This window comes from Corythoichthys intestinalis, chromosome 13 (assembly GCF_030265065.1).
Source record: "Corythoichthys intestinalis isolate RoL2023-P3 chromosome 13, ASM3026506v1, whole genome shotgun sequence".
Taxonomy (NCBI): domain Eukaryota; kingdom Metazoa; phylum Chordata; class Actinopteri; order Syngnathiformes; family Syngnathidae; genus Corythoichthys; species Corythoichthys intestinalis.
Genome location: NC_080407.1, coordinates 3088284 through 3097195, shown reverse-complemented (window position 1 = coordinate 3097195; position 8912 = coordinate 3088284). Strand labels below are relative to the sequence as shown.

The 8912-nt window shown below is 41.9% G+C and overlaps 2 protein-coding genes across 3 annotated transcripts; one reads left to right on the top strand and one right to left on the bottom strand.

Moving 5' to 3' along the window:
• Positions 1-162: 162 nt before the first annotated feature.
• Positions 163-6552, top strand: hcls1 (hematopoietic cell-specific Lyn substrate 1). 2 transcript variants are annotated; one of them, XM_057855629.1, is made up of 15 exons: positions 163-242; positions 618-701; positions 771-844; positions 2296-2419; positions 2478-2588; positions 2694-2748; positions 2820-2930; positions 2994-3104; positions 3178-3233; positions 3399-3468; positions 3540-3685; positions 3749-3856; positions 5746-5968; positions 6077-6142; positions 6214-6543. In XM_057855629.1, exons 2-15 carry the CDS (start codon positions 618-620, stop codon positions 6348-6350), a joined length of 1476 nt encoding a protein of 491 aa, XP_057711612.1. In that variant the 5' UTR covers positions 163-242; the 3' UTR covers positions 6351-6543. The 2 variants fall into 2 exon arrangements, with proteins under 2 accessions (XP_057711612.1, XP_057711611.1); XM_057855628.1 differs by having other exon boundaries at positions 2820-3104; positions 6214-6552.
• On the bottom strand, positions 6482-8906 carry llph (LLP homolog, long-term synaptic facilitation factor). Its single transcript, XM_057855636.1, has 3 exons — positions 8793-8906; positions 6917-7142; positions 6482-6850 (listed from the first exon to the last, which is right to left on the bottom strand). Exons 2-3 carry the CDS (start codon positions 7134-7136, stop codon positions 6681-6683), a joined length of 390 nt encoding a protein of 129 aa, XP_057711619.1. The 5' UTR covers positions 7137-7142; positions 8793-8906; the 3' UTR covers positions 6482-6680.
• Positions 8907-8912: the final 6 nt, after the last annotated feature.

Sequence of the window (8912 nt, the reverse complement as noted above, 5' to 3'; positions counted from 1 at the left end):
CACTCTAGTGTTCATTTTAGGTATGACAACCAAAATATTTTTTTAAACGTAATTTTACTTTCAAGTGTACCTATTGAAATATGTCCTTATGACTGCTTGAAATATGAATGGTTTGTAAATTTAAATATAGAAATATATTTTATTCGCGGTCACCACTCGTGAACGCGTTTGCTCGTGCACACGCATCGTGTGGTGTCACATCGACTTAAGACACGGAAATAGACGGCTGAGACCAACTAAAGGTAATGTGAATTTATGAAAATTGATTTTTAAAAAGTCATAATCAATACACATTTTATGCTTGAAATGTTGTTTGTACACATGGGGAGAGTTGTCTTTGAAGGAAATTCCAACTGTCAGAATGACCACCAAAATATTTTAATGTGCTAATTTACAAAAAAAAAAATGGACATGAAAACGTTTGTGAAATCCCGTTATGTTTTGTACAGTTACGTTTAAACGTGTAAATGTTTAAAAGGACCAAACCCCTGCATGGTTCATTTTGGGGAACTGAAACTTACTCAAACTTTTTCCATCATCCCAACTAAGCAATGAAAATATGAATCTGCCCTTGTGCGTCATGTTTTTTTTTTTTTTTTTTTTTTTTTTTCCATCAGATGTGGAAGTCTGCAGTAGGCCACAATGTGAGCATTAAGATATCAGCAGAAGGTGACGACTGGGAGACCGATCCAGACTTTGAGGTGGGCCAACTGAGGACTTCCTGTCTCGAGCTGCAAATTGTATGTTGACGCAACTGCTTCCGGTTTCAGAATGACGTTTCAGAGCAGGAGCAGAGGTGGGGGGCCAAGACCATTGAAGGTTCTGGCCGCAAAGAGCCCATCAGGTATGAATCTGTGAGGAAACTGCAATGTGTGTCAGCAAAAATGGTGGCATTCCTTTATACAGTGGGGCAAAAGAGTATTTGGTCAACCACCAATTATGCAAGTTCTCCTACTTGAAAAGATTAGAGAGGCCTGTAATTGTCAACCATGAGAGACAGAATGTGGACAAAAAACAAAACAGACTTATTACCGGAATAGAAGACACCTGTCCACAATCTCAGTCAGTCACACTCCAAACTCCACTCTGGCCAAGACCAAAGAGCTGTCAAAGGACACCAGACAAAATTCCAGGCTGGGAAGACTGCAATAGGTAAAACGCTTGGTGTAAAGAAATCAACTGTGGGAGCAATTATTAGAAAATGATAGAAATACAAGACCATTGATAATCTCCCTCGATCTGGGGCTCCATGCAAGATCTCACCTCGTGGCGTCAAAATGATAACAAGAACAGTGAGCAAAAATCCCAGAACCACACGGGGGGACCTAGTGAATGACCTAAAGAGAGCTGGGACCACAGTAACAAAGGCTACTATCAGTAACACAATGCGCCGCCAGGGACTCAAATCCTGCACTGCCAGACGTGTCCCCCTGCTGAAGAAAGTACACATCCAGGCCCGTCTGCGGTTCGCTAGAGAGCATTTGGAGGTTCCAGAAGAGGACTGGGAGAATGTGTTATGGTCAGATGACACCAAAATATAACTTTTTGGTAGAAACACAGGTTCTCGTGTTTGGAGGAGCAAGAATACTGAATTGCATCCGAAGAACACCATACCCACTGTGAAGCATGGGGGTGGAAACATCATGCTTTGGGGCTGTTTTTCTGCAAAGGGACCAGGATGACTGATCTGTGTAAAGGAAAGAATGAATGGGCCCATGTATCGAGAGATTTTGAGTGAAAATCTCCTTCCATCAGCAAGGGCATTGAAGATGAGACGTGGCTGGGTCTTTCAGCATGACAATGATCCCAAACACACAGCCAGGGCAACAAAGGAGTGGCTTGGTAAGAAGCATTTCGAGGTCCTGGAGTGGCCCAGCCAGTCTCCAGATCTCAACCCCATAGAAAATCTGTTGAAAGTCCATGTTGCCCAACGAAACATCACTGCTCTAGAGGAGATCTGCATGGAGGAATGGGCCAAAATACCAGGAACAGTGTGTGAAAAGCTTGTGAAGAGTTACAGAAAACGTTTGGCCTCTGTTGTTGCCGACAAAGGGTACATAACAAAGTATTGAGATGAACTTTTGGTATTGACCAAATCCTTATTTTCAACCATGATTTGCAAATAAATTCTTTAAAAATGAAACAATGTGATTTTCTGTTTTTGTCCCCCACATTCTGTCTCTCATGGTTGAGGTTTACCCATGTTGACAATTACAGGCCTCTCTAATCTTTTCAAGTTGGAGATCTTGCACATTTAGTGGTTGACAAAATACTTATTTGCCCCACTGTATGTAGTGTTGCTGAGCTGAGAAACAAAGTTGCAGAAGAACATGAGCAAGTGAAACATCAGGAGAAGACCCCCAAAGCGTCCTACGGCTATGGAGGCAAATTCGGCGTGGAGCGAGACCGTATGGACAAGGTGTGGTTGACTCCTCGGGGGTCATGCTATCGTCAATTAACAAAATGGAGTTGTGCAGGTGGCGGTGGGTCACGACTACGTGGCTCAAGTGCAGGAGCACAGTTCCCAGAAAGATGCGGCCAAGGGCTTCGGGGGAAAGTTTGGCGTGGAGAAAGATCGGATTGATAAAGTGAGAGGATAAGATGCTATATTTTCAAATGTATAGTGAGAGTACCATTTAGATTGTGTATGTGTGTGTGGTGTATGTATGGGTCTAATCAAACTGGTTTTGCAGTCTGCTGTAGGTTTTGAGTATAAAGGCAAAGTCCAGCAGCATACATCACAAAAAGGTGGGTCAAACACAGCGATGCTACGTTTTAAGACATGCAGTTTTTCGCATGTACGTGCCACATCTTTGCAGATTATTCCAAAGGTTTCGGAGGCAAATACGGCGTGGAGAAGGAGAAAGTAGATAAAGCTGCTGTTGGATACGACTACAAAGGGTTAACAGAGAAGCATCAGTCTCAAAAAGGCGGGTCTCCTACTCAGCTGCATCTTTGCTTGAATGACAGCTCACATCTTTTTTTCAATCTAGATTATTCCAAAGGCTTCGGGGGCAAATATGGCGTGGAGAAGGAAAAAGTGGATAAAGTCGCCGTGGGATACGACTACGAGGGCCACACGGAAAAACACCAATCTCAAAAAGGTGACGGGCAAATCGGCGCTTGTATTTTATTCCTGTTTCGCTGCTTCACTCTCATCTGGTGGAACATGTACAGATTACGCAACAGGCTTTGGGGGTCGATATGGAGTGCAATCAGAACGTATGGATAAGGTGAGTTGATCCGGAGTAAAGTCTTAATATTGACTAGGCCTCCATTGATAGCTATAGACGTCCAATCTATTTGAATTGAGACGAACTGCCAGCAATCGAATTATCCTGGTTTTGTCTTTTGCTGTCAATGAGTTCATGTGTGTGTGTTTGGGCTTTATGTTGAAGAGCGCTTCGGGCTTTTCTGACATCGACTCACCATCTTCCGCGTATGAGAAGACTCAGCCGATAGAAGCCTGTGAGTTCTCGATTAATATTCACGTGCAATTTGGAAGTGTTTATCGACAGTATCTCATGAGTTCTTTGCAGCCGTTGCCAACGCCGGCAAACTTAGGGCTCGTTTCGAGAACCTAGCCAAAGCCTCGGACGAGGAGAACCGAAGGAGAGCTGAAGAAGAGCAGAGCAGGAGGAAGGAAAGAGAGAAAAAAGAACGACATGAAGTGGAAAGGCAGCAGGTGACCTGACATTAAAAAAAAAATCTTGAGAATTTTCCAACATTAATGTGTTTGGTTTTGCAGGAGCAGAAGAACCAGGAGGAGCAAATTCTTTTTCCAACTTTTCCAGAAGCACCACGGGAGATGGAGCAGAACATGCTGGAAAAGCCAACACCAGAACCACAAACACAGGTCACATGCACGCCATTGACACATGAATTCCTTCATTATGGGTTCAAAAACATCTACTTTAGAAATAATTACAACCCCTAGCAAAAAGTATGGAATCACCAGTCTTGGACGAGCACTCAGACATTTTATCATGTAGTACAAGCTCAGATAAAAAGCTTGAAAAAATAATGAATGAGTTCAGAAGTGCAACTCTAGCATTCAGAAACACTAAAAGAAATGGATAAAAAATTGTGGTGGTCAGTTAATCTTACTTTTATAGAGCAAGTGCAGGGAAATATATATATGGAATCTCCATTCTGAGGGAAAACATATGGAATCGTGAGAAAGCAACAAATAGCAATGAAACACATCTCTGGTATTTAGTGGCACCACCTCTGGTTTTTATGACAGCTTGCTGTCTCTGAAGCATGGACTTGATGAGTCAATGGAAACACGTGCATTTATTGAAGATTTAACTACAGCCATCTCCCCAGTGCCTTTGCTTAACATGCAGCCCCATATCATCGAGGACTGAGGGAATTTTGATGTTTTCTTCAGGCAGTCATCTTTGTAAATCTCACTGGAACAGCACCAAACAAACGTTCCAGCATAATCACCGTGTTAAGAGTCAAGAATCTGCATTGGGCAAGGTATCAAGAGTCAAGAATCTGCATTGGACAAGGTGATGATGCTGGAACTTTGGTTTGGTGCTGTTCCAGTGAGATTTACAAAGATGGCTACCTGAAGAAAACATCAAAATACCCACAGTCCTTGATGATATGGGGCTGCATGTCAGGCAAAGGCACTGGGGAGATGGCGGTGGTTTTCTTTTTGGTTTGAATTAATTGTAAACACATATAACATACTGTATATACTGTATGTATGTATGTTTGGATGTGTCATGCCTGAAGGGAAAATGAAGAAATCTTCAATAAATGCACAAGTTTGCATTGAAATTTTAGACAGCTTTCTTATCCCTTCAATTGAAAATGTTTGTCATTTCCCAAGATGACAATGCATCATGCCACAGAGCTAAAACTGTTAAAGCATTCCTTGGAGAAAGACTCATCCAGTCAGTGTCATGGCCTGCAAATAGCCCAGATCTCAACCGTATTGGAAAAAAAAAAAAAGGTCTACAGCAAGGCTCTGACCTGCAAGGATGATCTGGCAAATGCAATCAATGAGAGTTTGCACCAAATTGATGAAGAATACTCATCAAGTCCATGCCTCAGAGACTGCAGGCTGTCATAAAAGCCAGAGGTGGTGCTACTAAATATTAGAGATGTGATTTGATTGTTATTTCTCATGATTCTATATTTTTATCTTCAGTATGGAGTGAGTCCATATATATTTCCTTACACTTGCTCTATAAAAGTAAGATTAACTGACCGCCACAATTTTTTATTCATTTCTTTTAGTGTTTCTGAATGCTAGAGTTGCACTTCTGAACTCATTCATTATTTTTTCAAGCTTTTTATCTGAGTTTGTTCTACATGATAAAATGTCTGAGTGCTCGTCCAAGACTGGTGATTCCATACTTTTTGCTAGGGCTTGTATTTGCCCTTTAAGGTCTTTTTTTTTTTTTTTTTTTTTTTAATAGCGGTCTACTGCCCCTGGTGGGTTTTAATGGCAATACACGTTCAATCCATTTTGAGTAGGAGTGGCGCCCTCCCACTCAAAATGGTTTCAACATCTACTGCTGGCAACTAAAGGGTTAATAGTAAAATGCTTTGTCAAACAAAAAGAATGTCAGCATAAGGTGAAAAAAAAATCCTGTTAAATGTATTTAAAAAAAAAAAAAATCGATAGGCGAATTATGATCAACCAAATGATTAAAATATAGAGAGAGAGATAAATGTGTCCTATTGTCTTGATTCACACTCTGAATGCATTTTGTGATTGATCCTTAGTTGGAAACGTGCGACGACAAGCCCCCGCCGTTGCCCCAGCGCTCGCACAGCTTTTCGCAAATGGAAAGGGAGGTGCCCCCTGTGTACGACCAAGTCACGGTGGATGAAGTGGCGAATACAGGCGATGACTACGAGGATGTGCCGCCGCCGCCGCCGCCACCAGTGGAGGAGGGAGTTGACGAGTACGAGGAAATTGGTGAGGTGACCCCGCCCGACTCGTCAGGTATGGCTTCAACGCACAAATGGACGGTAGTACTTTTGACTGACGAGCGACCCAGTTTTTTCCCCCCTATTTGTGAGCCGTCAAGCTAAATTGTTTTAAATATCCCAGCGACGGACGATTATGAAGACCTGTCATGCGGCGTCCGAGCGGTAGCAATTTACGACTATCAAGGAGGTAATTTATTTGTCATATTTTTTTTATTGCATCTCTGCTCTGGTGAGGATGTATCGCCTCCCCTTTTGCAGAGGATGTGGACGAGATCTCCTTCAATCCGGACGACGTCATCACTGACATCGAGATGATCGACGAAGGCTGGTGGAAGGGACGCTGCCACGGACGGACCGGCCTTTTTCCCGCAACTTACGTCCAGCTTATGCAGTGAGATGTCAGTGCCAACAACGGACGGATACATTGAGCACTTGTAAGCGTTTTAAAGTCTGGGATTAACGGTAGCACTGTAGGACTCAAATTTTTCACGGTGACTTAGTTTACAAACACAATAAATCCAGGATGTTTGCAATTCAGATGTTTTCATTTTTTTAAAGGGGGGGGGGGGGTATCAACTTTACAGCTTTTGAGGTGAATTCTACATGAAAAAAAAAAAAAACATAAGTGTCCATTCCTGTCGAACCAATAAAGCGAGCCCCTGCGGCACTTGTATACAATCCACATTGTGACCATCTCTACTAGTGTCTTTGGTTTTTGTTCCATTTCACCAAGCAATGCCCTTCTTCTTGTTTGGCTTTCCTTTGCCGCTCTTCTGCGCCATTCTCTTGCTTTTTAGCTTCTTGGCTTGCCGCTGGTTCATCCACACCGGATACTGTCCATGCTCATTCAGGAGTGTCTTCTTGTCTCGCTTACTGTCCAAGTCCATTGCACCACCTAAAATTAAAAGTTATTTAAATAATGCCTGTGTACCAAGGTGGCACGTAGATTTGGCTTGCTCACCATCATCTCCAGCTCCCGCAGCGACGACGTCGGCCTCTTTCTTGAGATTCTCGGCCGGGACCACGGTGGCGATCTCCTGAATGTCGCTCATCACGGCATCCTCGTCTTTCTTGCCAAAACTGAGGGCTTTTTTTAGGCGGGCCAGCTCTTTGGGAGCATTCTTCTTCCTCTTTTCTGCCCGCATCTTTCTCTTCCACTTACTCCGCAAGCTTTTCGCCATTTTGTTCTAGGGAAAACACCAGAAAATGTTTATTAGATTAAAGGCATCGCAAGGTATGTATGTCTGTATTAGAGCTGTCAAATTTATCGCGTTAACGGGTGGTAATTTTTTAAATCACGTTAAAATATTTGACGCAACTGCATGCATGGAATAACCCATTCATGCGTTGCCTCAAACAGTTTACAATGACACTGTTTTAGCACATTGAGAGTGAAAAGGCAGAGAAATGCGAGTGGACACAGGCGTTCATTGGAATGCACCTTTTATTGGCTTAAGCCACTACTAACAGTCATGGTTGCCCAACTTCCCATCATGCATTTGGGCAGAGCAAAAGACTATCTTTTTCTTAACACACATAATTGAACACAGCACAGACCATATTGTATACCATTTTACAGCCACTACTGGCAGTCATGGTTTCCCAACTTCCCATCATGCAATTGGGCAAAGTAAAAGACTTTCCCTTAACACACCTATTCAAACACAACGCAGAACATACTTTATAACATTTGCAGCCACTACTGACAGTCATGGTTTCCCAACTTCCCATCATGCATTTGGGCAGAGCAGGAGACATTCTTTTAACATCCCAATTGAACACAACGCAGAACATACTGTATACCATTTGCAGCTACCACTGACAGTCATTGTTGCCCAACTTCCCATCATGCATTTGGGCGGAACAGCTAAGTCGCTACAGTATCATTTAGTGAAAGCACAACAAAAATATTTCTATCTCTCAAAAAAATAATGTTCACTAAAAGAAAAGCACTCAATGCAAAGAGAACTGGCTTTACCAATCAAAATAGCTAGGTAAAATACACATAAGACTTTGCCTTGGCTACATCTCTAATTTAAAACTCTCCATTGACACCTTGTGGTGTATTTCACCTTACGTAGTTAAAGACACTGTGGAAGAACAGCAGGGAGCCCGATGTGACGTCACCGCTCGGCGACGTCAACAATGACGAGCTATTAGTTTATTTTTTGATTGAAAATTTTACTAAAAGGTAACAACATTAAGAGAGGTTTTACTATAAAATTACCATAACTTGTACTCAAATTTATCTTTTAAGAACTACAAGTCTTTCTATCCGTGGATCCCTTTAACAGAATGTTAATAATGTTAATGCCATCTTGTGGATTTATTGTTATAATAAACAAATACAGTAGTTACGTACAGTACGTTGAATGTTAATGTCCGTCTTGTCTTTCCATTCAAACAATAATTTACAGAAAAATATGGCATATTTTAGACATGGTTTGAATTGCGATTAATTACGATTGATTGATTTTTAAGCTGTGATTAACTCGATTAAAATCTTTAATCGTTTGACAGCCCGAGTACGTCTATGTAATGCTGCAATTGACGGCGATGGACGGCCAATCTATTTGAACTGGAAGGGTTAGCAGCGATCAAATGTTCAAATTGGATAAGACGTCTATCAGAGTCAATGGCACATTAGAACAAATCGTATATATATCAGTAACTGTTTCATATCGACAAATTAGGTAAACAACGCTACTTTAGCTAGCGCGTTAGCTTTCCTGCTACTGTTCTCGAATCCAAAACAAAATGGGCATGGTCGTACTCAATATTATAATCGTCAAATTTTAACAATCGTTCAAAATGCTCTTCAAAACGGAATAACTTACAATTCGTGGCTTTATCTGCTATATTTTCCGTGAGAAGAACCGAAGTTATCGACACGTGTTTACAAGTCGCAGCTCCGTGAAGGCGATGCGATTTGATTGGTTGTACGGATAAACTGAAGA

Excerpts from the sequence above, each read along its gene's own strand:
- hcls1 (XM_057855628.1), top strand. The coding sequence starts at position 618 with ATGTGGAAGTCTGCAGTAGGCCACAATGTGAGCATTAAGATATCAGCA. Across the intron at positions 702-770 it reads AGACCGATCCAGACTTTGAG|AATGACGTTTCAGAGCAGGA; the intron begins GTGGGCCAACTG and ends TTCCGGTTTCAG. Across the intron at positions 3,234-3,398 it reads AATCAGAACGTATGGATAAG|AGCGCTTCGGGCTTTTCTGA; the intron begins GTGAGTTGATCC and ends TTTATGTTGAAG.
- llph (XM_057855636.1), bottom strand. The coding sequence starts at position 7,136 with ATGGCGAAAAGCTTGCGGAGTAAGTGGAAGAGAAAGATGCGGGCAGAA. Across the intron at positions 6,851-6,916 it reads TGCGGGAGCTGGAGATGATG|GTGGTGCAATGGACTTGGAC; the intron begins GTGAGCAAGCCA and ends TTTTAATTTTAG.